General features: G+C 41.2%; 2 protein-coding genes across 3 annotated transcripts; one reads left to right on the top strand and one right to left on the bottom strand.

The window, feature by feature from the left end:
• Positions 1-9: 9 nt before the first annotated feature.
• On the top strand, positions 10-10,525 carry LOC308109511 (sodium/hydrogen exchanger 9B2). 2 transcript variants are annotated; one of them, XM_080463110.1, is made up of 13 exons: positions 10-154; positions 2,599-2,846; positions 3,578-3,779; positions 4,111-4,281; positions 5,534-5,676; positions 6,105-6,232; positions 6,972-7,147; positions 7,565-7,671; positions 8,019-8,168; positions 8,397-8,505; positions 8,795-8,931; positions 9,054-9,237; positions 9,537-10,525. In XM_080463110.1, exons 2-13 carry the CDS (start codon positions 2,712-2,714, stop codon positions 9,596-9,598), a joined length of 1,704 nt encoding a protein of 567 aa, XP_080319236.1. In that variant the 5' UTR covers positions 10-154; positions 2,599-2,711; the 3' UTR covers positions 9,599-10,525. The 2 variants fall into 2 exon arrangements, with proteins under 2 accessions (XP_080319236.1, XP_080319235.1); XM_080463109.1 differs by having other exon boundaries at positions 9,054-9,279.
• A 283-nt stretch (positions 10,526-10,808) lies between these two features.
• cisd2 (CDGSH iron sulfur domain 2) lies at positions 10,809-14,659 on the bottom strand. The gene is made up of 3 exons (XM_080462938.1): positions 14,378-14,659; positions 12,224-12,438; positions 10,809-12,078 (listed from the first exon to the last, which is right to left on the bottom strand). Exons 1-3 carry the CDS (start codon positions 14,478-14,480, stop codon positions 11,989-11,991), a joined length of 408 nt encoding a protein of 135 aa, XP_080319064.1. The 5' UTR covers positions 14,481-14,659; the 3' UTR covers positions 10,809-11,988.
• Between the last annotated feature and the right edge of the window lie 1,070 nt (positions 14,660-15,729).

Here is a 15,729-nt window from a genome sequence, read left to right as displayed (position 1 = left end):
CCCCCCTCCAGCAGAGCACCGTGTGAGCTCCGCTCCACTCACTCCCTTTGGGACACCACTAATCCGCCTCATTCCCTTCACCCAGCTGGTGGATCTGCCAGGAAAACGTCTACCTCTGACGGCTCTCGGGCGACGGGAACGTCTACTACATGAGGTGAGCTGCCTTTTCCTCCTCCGTGTCTTTTATTTAGGGAGTGAGGGACCGTGGGGGTGCGCGGCTAGCTGCTACTGCTACTAGCTGCGCTTGTGGAGAAATGACAGCTGTTGGTATGGAACAAGTGGGCTACCGGCGATGGATCCATTATCGGACAAGAGTCATCTTTCCGCGTTGCGTGAAGAATAACGCTTTTATACGAAATGTCAAACGGAGGCTTGTTGGAAGTGGCTCGGTTCCGGTATTGACCACCCGGTTTGGTGATGAAAGTGGCCCAGTAACACCTCTTTTCCTTGTTCGCGTAAACGCTCGCTCAAGTGACTTCACTACCGGTGTGTCGACGCGTTTCTGCGTGGCAACGCGGACCCCCCCCCCTCCACCTCCACCCCCCCGCGCGCAGCTTTTTGTTTTCGCGTAAAGGTCGCGACAGGAGTGATTAATGTTTGGCGTAAGCTACTGAAAAGAATACGACCTAGTTCACCTGCAGCTAGTGAAATAACGCGCTTGCTGCTGTCCTACTGTCCGAAAATGGGTCTCGGTGGTTCACCCACACACACACACGCGTGTTTGTTAGCTGTCAGATGGACGCACTGCAAACCCCCAAACATGCCCCCCCATCCCAAACGCTGTTTACGACACCCCCGATTCCATTTGTTCCTGCTTGTTAACTCTAACCTACTTGTAACCCACTTGAGCTAACGCTGGCGCCATATGGTGGAGCCGTAAGCATTGATTAGTGTGCTTCACTCACAATTGGATTAACCAACGTCTGTTGCCATCCGCGACTGTCAAAACATCGTAGTAGCGTTTGCTTCGCCTCCATTGGCTACCCGTGGAAAAGCTTAAATGCCAGAGTTAGAGCCCACTTATTATCTACACCTGTCACAGGTTTTTGTAAGTTAAAGTTATGACAAACAGCAGCACAGACATGTGGGACTCTGATCAATTTGGAAGAGTCGCAAGTCTTGACCTCATGATAGATCGCAGTCCATCAACATTGATCATTTTTAAGGACAACAAATGTTTCACTGGTGTTGTAGTCAAGATCATTTAGACCAAGACTGAGTTGAGACCAAGACCAGAGCATCCCAAGACAAGACCAAGACTTTAAATGGCAGAGACTAAATCAAGACTACCTGCTCATCACCTGTAAAAACGTTCATTCATTCATAGTTCGTCGGACATTTGCATGGGCTGCAATGTGACCCACAGACCATGTCTTTTATAGTTGGAGGTAGAAAGACCACCTTAGTCTTAGTTCTAACTTGTGACTTAGATTGAGTCACACTTCCCGGGAAGTTTCAAAACTACTGTCAAGTCAGACTCCCAGATCATAATTTGCTTGGGTGAGGGGGAAGCAAAAACGCTGTCCCGGTAAATTTGTGTGACACAAACACCTTATGATTACAAAAATATGCTTTATTACCAAAATGCAAACAACATTAACTGCTGTCAACTGCATAAAAATGCACTAATCTTTCAGTCGTAAATCTACCACAATGTGACACAATATTGTTAATCAGACTGGCGATACAAACTGAGCACAGATGTAGAATGAAACTTGGGCCATAAAATCAGTACGAGGAGATGTCAAATGACAAAAATCAGACGTAAACATAAAATATGGCATGAAATATTTGTTAAAAACTCAAGAGGCTTCAAAATCTCTGCAACATATCACTTAGAACTGTACAATAAACCTCATTTGTGGAACATATAAAATGGTTCTGGTGTACCGGAATAATATTGCAGTGGCTCACTTTTTTATGTATATGTTTTATAAGGCTCATAGAATTTAATTCAAACAAGAGTCATGAGGCGTGAACTCCAGTAGATTTTACTAGTTCACACACATTATCACATTATCATTACCGGTTTACAGCTCCTACTTTAACACCCATAACGGACTGAGGCGGACTGTTGTAATGAGTCAAGGAACCACGGTTCAGACTGAGGAATGTAATGTAGCTCTCTGGAAGAGATAGAGCGCTTCAAATAAAACCAAGTAAACGGAGTCGCGCAAAACTCCCTTCAAAACATGATACAAACTCTGTACAATGGAATGGAAGCCCAAATAAAAAACCAACAAGATACACTACATAACTACACAGTGGCAGACGATTGCTAAAATAACTAAAAACAAACAGAAATAATTACATCAACACCCTTATGCCATGAAACAACTGAGTTGTGACTCCAAATATCCCCCCAAAAACTATCAAAGGAAGTAGAAATACCAAAAATTGCACTAAATATTACACATCTGCGGTTCTGCTCACGATTTGTAAAAGCAATTTCACTATTTTTGTCCACTTATAGAAACTCATTAGACCGCATTTGTCATTTCACGTCATCCCAGTACCCGCAGGTGGACCAACAGCTCCATTCCCGTTATAAACTATTATCTTGTTTTCCTGCTGGCCGTAATGTGTTGACTTGAACAGGACCCTGAGGTGAGAACGAGAAGGAACTGCCCATCCATGGCCAACCCCACCCCTGGGCTTGATGCACTGTGATAAAGAAGAGAGCAGAGCATAAAATAAAGGAGCAAGCTGCCATGGAGGACACCCAACAGAAGCCTGCCACCCCGGAGCCGAGCCCTGCACCCAGTCCTGCACCCAGTCCTGTTCCGAGTCCAGCACCCAGCCCACTGCCGGACAGAATCACGCTGCCTTCTGCGAACCATGTGGAGGTAAACTAGCTTTACTAACCAGAGTTTATGCACAAGAGGAACTCTGTGAAGCATGCCAGTAAAAGATGCTTTTCTTTGTAGGAATATCGGATTGAAAATCAGTTGTTTCGATTATGAGTTTAGAGTATTTTTTTTTTTTATAACCTGAAGTAATATAGATTTTTTTTTTCACATGGCTCCTCTGTTTGTAGCAAGAAACTCCGATGTTACTTTATTACTTCCATGCTCCATGCATTTTTCTCTGAACTGTTTAGTTTAAATCCTTTACTTTATTTTCCTAATCCTTCTGTTTATTTTAAATGTGAGATTGTTTTAATGCAAAGCCAGACCTTTGATTCAGCACGGAAATGTAACAAAGACAGTGAAAATGTACTCACCGCTATCGGAATGAGGGAAAGTTCACATCGCTGCTTTATCTTCCTCGAGGGTACAATAAGCACATTATTTTCTTCCGGTATGGCGAGTGTGTGTGCCAACATACTGATAGGGCATTGAGGTTAAAGCAATGAAATATACAGCGGGAAAAACAAACTGATTTCCCACAATGTTCATTATGTTCTATGACTGTTTAAGGATGATATTCGACTCATTGTGTTGGAATAGTTTTTTTGTTTTGCCTTTTGGACTATATATACTGCTTATTTTGTGTAAAATTAATAAATGTTTTGCCCATTTTTGTAATCATGATCGCTGATGTGTTTTTCTTTTATCTTCTTTTTTTTTTTTTAAAGCACTTAAATGTTAACCAGATCCAAGTGGTGGTGCGGCGCTGCTCGACCCCTAACATTACCGAGGAGACCACCTATTTCATTCCTCGCAACCCCGTAGTGGACGCAGGCACCAACACCGACCCCCCGGTGGTCTGTTGCCCTTTGCTCCACCGGTTTTGCCCCTGTCCACCACGAGGCCTCCTTGCCTCTCTTATTACGAAAGGTGAGCACTGGTTTTGCCCGGGGGTTCTCCACAGTTTCCTATCATATGTTGACGGGCCATTCCTTTTTTGTTTTCCCATTGAATGAACTCGGATGTGCACAGATGAACCCATTTACATTTTAAGCTTTTCTCACACAGAACTCACTCCTCCGGGGCTCCGAGTAGTCATGTTTGTTTAATGGTATATTTTTGAGGATTTTAAGTTGGTCAAAAATATGAATACACACATCGTACTCCATAATCAGTTTATAACTCCTGGATTACCTATAAACTCTTTATCACTCACGACGGTGAAGTCTGACCTGTAGGCCCTCCAACATGTCTTCTGCAGTGCTGTTGGCAGCTGTGCTCTTCGGGGTGGTTTGGTCCGTCACAGAGGAAGAATGCCTTCCAGGAGGAAACCTGTTTGGCATCACAGTGCTCTTCATCTCCGCGGTCATCGGTGGCAAAGTGGTGGCTCTCATTCGTCTGCCCAAACTCCCGCCGTTTCCACCGCTGCTGGGTATGTGAGAAGATGAAGGTTTTTTATTTTTTCTTAACTTACCAGGGTTTTTGTTTAATCCAAATGCACACACATTCCTCTTCGATGTTGATTAACCATGATTGTGCGGTGAAGCCAGCTTTTCTTTAGGCTTTGGCTGAGATTTTTTTGGTTAGAATCAAGGTTTGTTTGGGTTTTTTTCTCCATTATTTTGGAGTTTGACAAAAAAATAAAAGTTGAGGTGCCAATTGCAAAACTTGAAAACTGTAGAACTGTGCCAGCACTGTCTGTAATGACTGTATAATTAGTTTGGGGTTATGTGCAGTACATCATTTAAGTTACCTAATGTCTGCAGAGGTGATTTTTATAATGATAGCTTTGACTCATATATGTCAGTGAAAACTGTTAAAAAAAAAAAAAGAAGATTTCCATTAACTAACTATTAAAATTTCCAAATTAGTTCTTGTTACTGTTGATTAAAAGTGTTTGGAGCATGGTGCTGAAGCTTGGAGTCACCGACTTGCTCTAATGTCAAATTGTGTCTTTTTATTATTTCATTGAGTGTAAAAAAAACAAAAATATAGCAAATAGGGCATTTCTGCTCTAAGTAATCCTGAGTTTGCGATAAACAGCATTGATGAGAGTGGAATATAAATGCCATGTAATCTGACTTTGCCGTTGATTTTCATCAGTTTCCTTGAAAGAAATCAGGGAAACTGTAGCCGCTCCCTCTCTGTCAATAGCATCAAAAGGTACATCACAGCTCAACTTGGATTTTATATCTTTTAAATGGGCTTTTCCCGTTTTCTCTGAGATGTCTGTTTAACCTTTTTAGCAGTGAAATAAGGAATAGATTCTGACTTGTTTTCAGTTCATCCGCTTAAAAGATTCCGTTCAGTTTAGGCCAGAAGGGGAGTGCTCAGTCATTACCAGTCTTAAATATATTCTTTTGATAGTCTTGTTGTTTTCATGTTTTTGTAATTCCAAATTCCATCTTTAATTGTGTTGCTTGATTTTTAATTTTTTTTGCATGGGAATGCTCAGATGAAATAACAAGATATGGGCTGTTACAACCTGACCCCATACAGTTACAATTTCCACCGCCTGTACGCACCCCAGGTGAAAACTATCTGAGCAACCTGCTGTCAAAAAAATCAACACATGAGCCTTTTCCGTGCTCTGTATCGCTGTGAGAAACGGAGCAGAAGAATAAACAACACCATAGTAAAACGGATTACTTTCCCTCTCGCCGTCTCCCTCTGTGGTGCTGCAGGTATGCTGCTGATGGGCTTCACGCTGAGAAACATCCCAGTCGTAACAGACAAGGTTTACATCAACTTCAGGTGGTCTGGATCGCTCAGGAATATTGCTCTGGCTATCATCCTGGCCAGAGCAGGCCTGGGGTTGGATCCCATGGTATGTTACATACTCTAAATGTCTGCACACAGGCAATGATAAGGTCCTCACCTCTGAATGTATGACAATCCTGTTCCAAGGACTGAACGTTTTCACTTCCAGTAACTGATGAATGTTTTGGTCCAATTTGTTGTCGTCACACGTTAGACTTATCTGTCCAGCGTCCAGAACATGTTGAAAGTAATCTTGGAAAAGTATTTTTCCTGCGAACGTAAATGTTTTGCTACAGTTTTGCCTGTCATTTTTCCGGACAGTTTTTCAACGTTTCAATATTGCAAGTTTTCTTGTAGTTGAGCATCACAACACAGTGGTGCTTGGTAGTACTCAAGTCATCTTTTGTGAGTGTGAATAAAACATCACGGTGCACGTAAAGACTTTATTTACTGGTTAAAAAACCCCCTCCTAATTGTGTATGTTTCCATTGTCAGGCACTGAGGAAACTAAAATCTGTGTGCATCCGTGTGGCATGCGGGCCCTGCTTGATTGAAGCTTGCACTGTTGCTCTGGTCTCTCACTTCCTCATGGGCCTGCCCTGGGTGTGGGGCTTCATCCTTGGGTAAATATAACACTTCCCTCCATCCCAACCTTTCTTTTTTCCTCTATTAAAACACAGCAGCATGAGAACAAGTACTGACATGCATTCCTCCTTTTAATAGACAGCTTTTTTTTAATTGTACAGTGGAAATGTAATTTATTCCGCAGATTTTCAAATGAAATATTGGTTTCTGAGGAAGGTTCCCCAGCTGCAGACTATGGAGAGTATGAGCTTTAATAAAAGGGATTTTCGAATTTTTCTAAATTTTCTAAAAGCTGAACAGTGACTACACAATGGGGGAAAAAAAAAAACCTGCTGTCCATCACGGGAACATGTTGTAACTGTGCTAAAGGCTCACATGTAGCACTTGACAAGTTCACAAACCACAAATAAATAAAACCTGATGTTTGGTTTACACATGCGTAAATCCTCAGCTGGATGTAAAGACTCTGTCGCAGCCTGAGTTGTGAGAGCGAGACGTTCAGCCAAGCGTTGCAAATATGTCATGGAAGGATATTGACAAAGATAAGTTGGACTGACCCTGAGCAAGCCACTGCACCTACAAAGAACAGTTTCCCATGAAGAAGGGAAAAATCGTAGATCGACTAAAAATGATGATCTGCTCACACGCAGTTCATTGTGGAGTGACGACGGCCTGATAGCGGCGCGCGGTCACATTATATGTGATGTCGGGTCCTTTTTAAAATGACATTTCGCTGCTTAAATGATCAACTTTTCTTTTTTTTTTTGTCTTTGTAAGGTTTGTGTTGGGTGCTGTCTCCCCCGCCGTGGTGGTGCCCTCCATGCTGCTGCTGCAGAAAGATGGATACGGAGTGGAGCAGGGCATTCCCACCCTGCTGATGGCTGCAGGCAGCTTTGATGATATTCTCGCTATCACAGGCTTCACCACATGCTTGGGCATGGCTTTCGCCACAGGTGTGCTTGCATCAGTGGAAGTGTTGAATTCAGTGTTTTGCTTAGTTGTTTTTTTTTTGTCACACAACACCAACCTTATCTGTGAGGAGAGGCTGCAGGCTCAGCAGGTAACATTGAAAAGCATACAGAGTAAACAGCAAATGTTTACAACTCAAGGTAACTGGATTTGGTCATTCATGTCTTGGAAGACATTTTGCTGCCGTGTCACGCGGCGACATGAACCACTGGGGTATGGAGCGAAACGTCTTACAAGACGTACAATCAGGTCCAGAGATAATGTTTACAGTTCGTCGTGAGCTCAGCAGAGGGTGCTTGTGTGCAATTTGCTTGAAGATCCTGTGCAGTAGGTGTTTTTCTCTATATGTAGAGATATCAGAGCAGTTCATAATCAATAGATTTCCTCTTTAATCTTTGTAGGGTCCACCTGGTATAACCTCCTACGAGGTGTCCTGGAGGTGGCTGGAGGGATGGTCGCTGGAATTCTTCTTGGCTTTCTCATCCAATACTTCCCGAGTGTTGACCAGGTAGGGGAAGTGCTGCCTCGGCTTCTGGTGTCACCCTCACTCCTAAAGTTGAAATATCTTAATAAGATTTGAGTACAAATTAGTTGCCAAAAGAAACTTTTGATGATCTTTAAAAAAAAAAAGAAAAAAGAAGAAGATTGGATTCACTAAAGTAGAAAATATACCCCGTTATAATGAGTTTTGTAACAGAACTTCTTTCCACAAACAAAATATACAGTCTAACTCTACAATTGCATGTTTAGTAGTTTTTCACATCCAGGGGTTGTGGTGGTTGTTGGTGTGGCTAACGTGTTTTTTTTTTTTTTTTAATGTTGACATTTTCTAAACTGTTTCCCCTTCCGTCCTAGAAACACCTGGTGATGAAGCGCTCCTTCTTTGTGCTGAGTCTGTCTGTCTTCGCTGTGTTTGGCAGTGATGTTGCAGGCTTTCCCGGCTCCGGAGGCCTCTGCACTCTGGTGTTGGCTTTCCTGGGCGGCCTCGGCTGGGGAACAGAAAAAGTAATTTCGAACGATTTATGCTGTACTCCTGTTGTTTGCTCTCCTCCTCTCTGTTTGCTTTGAGGTTCTGTTGAGAAAAGCTCCGCTCGGCAGAAATGTGTATTTCGTAGTGAATTCTTCAAACACACTTACTGCTGTTCCACAGGAATTTACATTAAGATGTTATCAGTATTTAAAAGTCTCCACAAGAAAACTTACAAGACATTTTTGTTCTTTGTCTGTCTCGAGGCTCGTGTGGAGGAGGTGGTGGGATGGGCGTGGGACGTGTTTCAGCCTCTGCTATTCGGACTGATTGGAGCGGAAATCCGACTCTCTCAGCTGGAAGGACACACAGTCGGTGAGATAGATAGATAAAGGATCGGAGTTACGTGATGCACCTGAACGCATCACCCATGCATTGGCGGCATGAAAGTCATTAACCTGTAAAAATCCATAAATTAGCTCTGTCATAGGCTGCAGGGTTAAAAAAGAATGAAAACAGTATCAGCTTATCGTCCGGAAATGGTGGTAATCTGAGCTTTCTGAACATTGTTGTTGCAATTCTCTGCACACGGCACTGCTGATGTCAGTGTTACAGGAGCCTCTGCTTTCTAACAGTATGTCTTGGTATTCATGTCTCTCCCAAGGGCTGGGAATCGCCTCCTTGCTCATCGCTCTGCTGGTTCGATTGCTGTTCACCTTCGTCTGTGTATTGTGCGCAGGCTTTAACATGAGGGAAAAAATATTCATCGCCCTTGCATGGATGCCCAAAGCAACAGTGCAGGTATGTGAATGATGAAATACAAAGCTTTTCTTCAGTCGGCTGCTCTCTCTGGATAGGTCATGTGAAGTCATGTCTGCTCTTTGAGAACATCTTCCTGAGGTCGGGTGTGATGTCTTCCTCAGGCCGCTATCGGCTCCAAAGCTCTGGACATGGCCAGAACGATGAATGACGAGACGCTGCAGAAGTACGGCATGGACGTGCTGACTGTGGCCGTGCTCGCCATCCTCCTCACGGCTCCAGTAGGTGCTCTTATCATAGGGCTCTGTGGACCCCGCCTCCTCCAGAGGCCCAAGAACTCAGTCTGTGGTGAGAGAGTCAAACCCAATTTATCAGCTTTCTTCTTATTAGGTGGGTAAATTCAAATTCAACAATTGAACTCAACAACCCCATGAAATGTGGCTTGGTAGTTGTGTTCCAGTAGTGAGTATCACTCTCTTGTTGCAGCTTTCCTTGCTTCACCTGTTAGAGCTGCACGCACAGAGGAGGATTTGCATAGCGCTTCGCTGACCTGTTTACCCAGTGATATTGTTGTAGACTCAATGTGATGACATATTCCTGGTGCAAAAAAAAAAGTTTTTAATCCGTCTCCTCTTCATCCCTCCCAGGCACTGGAGCAGGAGCTGAAGATGACGATGACGCTCCTGTCACATATGAAAGTACACTCTGACCTCATCAAAGTGGTCAGGACATTTAAAGAGACTCCCGACACCTCAGATATTTGAGCTTTACTTTAGCCACCGAGTGGCTCTCTTTGTCTCTGCTTTTGATATTCGCCGTCCTGCAGGAATACATGAATCATTCTGTATTTTTTTAGCCCCCGGTGGTTTTTTTGGGCCCCGAGCTCTAAACAAATGAGGCCCATCCCACCGGCCTGCTGTTTGAACGGCACAAACAAAGAGTGAGTGGCAGTTTAGGGTCAATACATATGAGGTGATACATACTGTAACTTATGTTCACAGGACATGACTCATGAATTCAGTCTTTCTATTTTTCTGATTCGATTTCCTAAGTTATTGTACTTTGACTTAAAAAAATTATTTTTTAAGAGTTTTCTTTTGAGTGGCCGTAAAACTGAATGTTTTGATATTACCACTGTTTTATTATTTTTGTTTGGATTAGACTCCATAGAACTATTTTAGTCGGTACATTTTTATAAAGCTGTGTGTTGTGTATATTTGAATTTTTATTTTATCTTATTTTTTAATGTGTGATTAGCTGCTTGTGTTGGCAATAAAGATGTATATAGTTTACAAACACTCAGGAAAAAAAAGCATGATAATCCACAAGGTTGGTTTCTACACAATGCTGCTAAAACTCAAACTGGTCATCTAACCAAAAAGCTCTATAATCACTGTCACGAGACAAAACCATGAATCAACATCCACGTAAACCAAACCTTTTTTAAAATGTTATTTTGAATCAAAGTAGATGTTTCACGTTTATGTTCTAGTTTTTTTTTTTTTTTTTTCATGTGCTTCAATTTATATAATCTCATGAAAGATTATACATAGACATTTATGAATTTACAGATTTGAGCAGTAGTTTTTTTTTTTTTTACCGGATATTTGAACAATAAATTAAAAGATGAACTCCGTATTGTTGTTTTCTTGACTTGGCAAACTTGATGTGTGAAATTATTGCAGTGTAGACGCCGCAAGGTGTGGTGTCAAAGTTCTCACCCCACAGCCACTTTCAGTCTCTGTTGGTGCTTCTGTTGAAGTGAACTGGTGACGATAAATTGCCAGTAAGTGTGACAGTGTGTGTGTGTGTGTGTGTGTGTGTGCACCCTGTGATGAACTTATGACCTGCATTCATCCGGTCAGCTGGGATGAGCTCCATCCCACAGGGCTGAATGTTCTAATAACTGCTTTCCGCTTCATTTCATATTTAGTTTATTTATTAGGAATCTGGTGCTTCACTTTTCAAACACATTAACTGTCATTAACTGAATTGTACAAACATCTCATTTGTCGCCATTAATCTGCTTCACAGTCTATTTGAATTAATTTCACATTATTTTATTAATTTAATATTTTGAAATTCTGGTTTAAGTATATACACTTTCTTTACAAGTTGTACTTAAAAGAAATGACAAAACAGACATCTAAAAGCAATGCACTCAGAGTCTCTGCCATTGAATTTAACGACTCGTGTAAACATAAATAAGCGGACCATTCGTTCCTTTTCTTCTTTTTTAAAGATGAATAATCCAATCGATGGTTCGTAGAATGATTTATGAGTTTTTACTGTTATTCATGGACATCGTTGATAAAAACATGTGAAAACAAAAGCCGTCTCTGTATGAAATGCTGCAGCTGAAAAAAAAAAGAACTCCAGCCAGAATAACATTGCCGCCATTACGAAACAGAAGACGGCAAAAAGATCGTCATCGAGTTAAAAACCGTTAAACTGCGGACATTTAACTGCAGTTTGAAATGCTTGAAGGCAACATAACTGAATACATCATGTGAAAGTCAAACACTTTTAAAAGAGTATTAAGTAGCCTCCCATACTGACAATAACTTATAAGAGAACATTCCACATGGTGACAGTGTTATTTGGCACAGACATGATACAAGGCAGAAGAAAGCAAGCTTTAATAATAATAATAATAAAAAAAAAAGAGGCTGGATGTTTAATAAACAGTCTTACAGTAAAAATGATTAATTCCATTTGTTACTTGTCGTAAGCGTTCGGGTCATTCATCTGGGAAGAAAACCTCTCCCCCTGATGGGTTCAATGTCTTAAGTTACCTCAATTATCTTTCAAGTTTTGCCCTCTCGGTGGTCCCAGTGGCGTGGAATTCACTCCAGAAAGAATAAAGCTGACATTACTGTCGTGTCAAAAAGCTGCTCTCTCAACCCACAGGAGTGAACAAACGGCATGTTAGAAAAGAAACAAGTCAAACCTTCTGATCGGTACAAAAAAAAAAAAAAGAAAGAAAGATGACAGCTTCAACAGGATTAGACTGTCGATTGTCCTTTAAGAAAATGTGACACAAAGATGTGACAAAGCAAACTACAAACAGGTTACAGGAAAACTGCCATCAGTGCTGGATTATAGGATCTTCTTTTTCAGTATGAGCGGTCCCACGTTGTCTCCAGTCAGCTCGTTGTGCTTTAAGTGGGACTTGTCGCAAACAGGAAACTGAAACGGGGAAACGGCACATTATTATCCGATCGCACAGAAGCCAAATCACCCAACAGCCCCTCATTTAATGATCTCCACGGAGAAACAAACAAACTACACCAGTCGGGGACAAAAAAAGGAAAATAAAAAAACAAAAACTTACAGTTTTGGAGCGCCAGCAGCGGCAGTAACACACGTTCGTGCTTTTCAGGTCCTCAATGTCGATTTCATTGACCACTTTTGGATTCTCTTTCTGGATCTTCAGGTTGATCAGGCAGTCTCTCTGCTTCTTCTTCTTAGGCAGAAAAGGGCGAATGGTCAAATAGCCCAGCAGTGCCAGGATACCCAGGAGAGGCAGCAACCGCAGCCATTCAGACACTGCAAAGCAATTATACAGACACGTGTATAAGAAAAATAAATACAATAACGTACTGCAAACCATGTGCATAGGCTGCGTAAACACTCAAAAAATTTGTCGTTAAATGTTTGTATTTCAGTGTCAAATAGGGATTGGGTCTACTTTGTGGAAGTCATCCAAGCTAGTTTGGACAGAACTTGTTTAGCTGACAGGATTTGTAGTTTTTTGACTGTTTCGAATAGAAAAAAAATTAAAAAGAATGTATGTACGTTATTATTGGCAGGAGTCACAATGTGGTTTTCACAAACATCGGATGAAACGTCGCACCTTAAAAGGGAAGCGGAACTGTAAGTGTGAATAAATGTACTGCTCCAGCTGCACAATGGTGTAGTGCTTTACACGCTCGCCTCACAACGAGATAGACCCGCTCTGAGTCCGGGTTTTTATAGTCTTTCTGAGTGGAGATTGCATGTTGCATCTGTGGGTGGGTCCTCTGGTTTGCTGGAGGAAGTTGCAGGGGACAGAGACGCCCGGGATTTTCTTCACCTCTATAGCGCCACCACAACCCCTACGTAGACTAAACAGTAAAGAAGATGGACGGATGGAAGTTGAAGAAACTTTTAATTCCTCAATGAACATTAATCCTTCAGGATTAAGCGGTATAGAAGATGGCTGGATAAAGAGCTCAGCTATTTACTTCTAATCTGCACAGACAGAATCTATTGCCAGTTCATAACTGCTGACACAGCTTTACCAAGGGATTTTTTTTTAACAACATACAGTGTCGTTCTACTTCAACACATGAGAACAAGCCCGACACAAACTTTATCACCGAGTACTACAGTCATAAAAGTCATTCAGTTGTTTGTTTTTGTCCTGAGAAGGCTACTGGAAGTCATCAATAAATGGGCGTGTATGTAATTGATCACAAAAGGCAATTTTTCCTTCTCAGCTATTCAGGACTGATATGACCCCCCCAAATCAAGTTGAATTCCATCTGTCATGGTGATCTGCTTTGAGATTAATTTGTTTTTCTTTAACCACCATCATCCTATACCCCCCCCTTTCATATTCCTGTGCACATGTCCAATTAGAAGCTTTGAGAACCAGTTTGTAGTGTCTTGTCAGTTCAGTGAACAGTTTACTTCACACTGAAAAGTTGCAAACACGCTCATAAAGGAGTTTTTTGTGTGAGGACATAAGCAAATTTCCAATGGATTTGTTTCCTGAAAAAAATCCTGCAAAGCAGCCTGGCATGACTCACAAGCTCTGAGAACAGGACAGGCTCTAAATTCTACTGAATTAAATGCTTGAGAACCTTTACTCTCACCAAATGAGAATATGCATGGGGGAGACATGGAGTCAGACTTCGAGATCGTTTTTCAATAATTCTGTTATTTATTACTTTTTGTAAACAATGACAGAAAACATTCATTCTAGTCATTTTCCACTGGTAGGGCGGACTGAGCTGAACCTGTCTTCGTGGTTCATTCATACAGTTCATGTGTGTCAGTGGTTTTGCTCTGGGGCTTAAATCAGACCCACTAAACTTGTACACAGTGTCGAATTAGTTGTTCCATTTTCAATCTTGTTTTTACACGACAGGTGGAATCAGACTTGACATCCCCTCTCAATCGGATCTGAATCTCAATGTATTATTGTGCCGTGACTCCTCAGAGTTGAAGTGCCAACACGTGGAAACGTGTTGGGGACAGCCCCGCTTTAAAATAAGAACTGCTTTAAGGTCATCGGCGAGTTGCCTCTTAATAAGTTTTACATTTAAAAAGATATAATCTTTGCGTCGAGCATACAGCGTTTAAAAAGTGTTGCGAGGGTTTAATGAGACACTTCCCTTCAGTTTCAAGAAGTTTGATTCGCATGTTGTTGAAGTAAAGCTACATTGAAGTGTCCTCGACGACTGCATGGGACGGTCTGCACAGCCGCAGCGCTTTTATTTACCTGTTAACCTCGCAAAGCCGCCGATCGTCTCCGGAAGCGGAAGCTTCTTCAGGTAGGCTGGAAGCTGGACTTTTATTATCCTGGAAATAGTTTCTAAAACCATCTCGAACCGCACAGTGGAACAGGTTTTGTGTTTGACTTGGATCTAGTTCCTGGGCTTCGTTTATGTCATTGCGTTTGTTTCAGAGCGCAGCCTGTCGCCGGTGCGTAAACTCCCTCCGAGGGAACGTGAACGTAAGCGGAGAAGGGCGCAGACGCATCGTGAATACACGTAACGGCGGCGACATTTGACGGCAACGTCGGACCAATCGGCGTCCGAGGAGCTGGTGCGTTTTGATTGGACAACTTAAACTTCGCGTGAGGAAGCGATGGATAGTGCCAAGTCACGAGTACCCCGTCTAATAATAAGAATAATAACAATAATAAGAATAAGAATAATGTATATGATACGGCTTGTTATTATTATTATTATTATTATTATTATTATTATTATTATTATTATTATTATTATTATTATTATTATTATTATTATTATTCTTGTAGTAGTTATTGTTATTATTATTATTATTATTATTATTATTATTATTATTATTATTATTATTGTCATTGTTGTTGTTGTTGTTGTTATTATTATTTGCTGCCATACTAGTAGTACCATTGCTGCGGAATAAACACGATTTTTGCACCTGAAACTGAAAGAGACACGAACAGAGAGACAAACTGCTAACCGCTAACCACTGCGCCACCATGCTGACATAGTCACTTCTTTTAAATCAGGCCTTCAAACTATTATTTGCACAGGCCTTCCATTAAAGAATAGATAGTATTTACTATGTGCACGTTTCTTAATAAAAGTTTGACTTTGTTTACTCTCCCTTTTATGCTTTTCTAATTGTTTTTATGTATTTTGTTATCTTTTTTAACTGCCTTGTGTCGGAATGGGGCAATAGAAAAAAATTGGACGTGCCTTGATACAAAACAAGTACAATACTTTTTAATACTTTTTATTTTTACTTTTGTGCTTTTTGATATTTGATATACATAAAATTTCTACAAATATTTTCCTACTCTATTATTGTGGTTGCTATAAAAAAACAAAACAATGAAAAGAAATCTTGACAAAAATGTTATTTGATTTAATGGATGCGTTGTGATTAATAATGGATGGCGTTGATGTCCACGTTAATGATCAAAATGTTTCTTTATTTTTAAAGGTCAACAACACATTTAACTTAACGTTCATGTCTGTGTTGAAGGTTATTCAGGGGGCATTTTCTGTTATTATTGGGAGTTTTCTGACCTCTAGTGGCCATAATTTTAACATCCTCGTAAAGAACTTCATTACCCAGAAA

The sequence above is a fragment of the Lipophrys pholis genome, assembly GCF_963383615.2.
Source record: "Lipophrys pholis genome assembly, chromosome: 5".
Taxonomy (NCBI): Eukaryota; Metazoa; Chordata; class Actinopteri; order Blenniiformes; family Blenniidae; genus Lipophrys; species Lipophrys pholis.
This window is presented reverse-complemented; position numbering and strand designations above follow the sequence as displayed.

Bases quoted from the DNA above. Each gene is read 5' to 3' on its own strand.
- LOC308109511 (XM_080463109.1), top strand. From the start codon at position 2,712: ATGGAGGACACCCAACAGAAGCCTGCCACCCCGGAGCCGAGCCCTGCA. The intron at 2,847-3,577 runs GTAAACTAGCTT...TTTTTTTTAAAG, and splicing joins CTTCTGCGAACCATGTGGAG to CACTTAAATGTTAACCAGAT. The intron at 9,280-9,536 runs GTGGGTAAATTC...CATCCCTCCCAG, and splicing joins ATCAGCTTTCTTCTTATTAG to GCACTGGAGCAGGAGCTGAA.
- cisd2 (XM_080462938.1), bottom strand. From the start codon at position 14,480: ATGGTTTTAGAAACTATTTCCAGGATAATAAAAGTCCAGCTTCCAGCC. The intron at 12,439-14,377 runs GTAAATAAAAGC...ATTGCTTTGCAG, and splicing joins CGGCTTTGCGAGGTTAACAG to TGTCTGAATGGCTGCGGTTG. The intron at 12,079-12,223 runs GTAAGTTTTTGT...TCCCCGTTTCAG, and splicing joins GCTGCTGGCGCTCCAAAACT to TTTCCTGTTTGCGACAAGTC.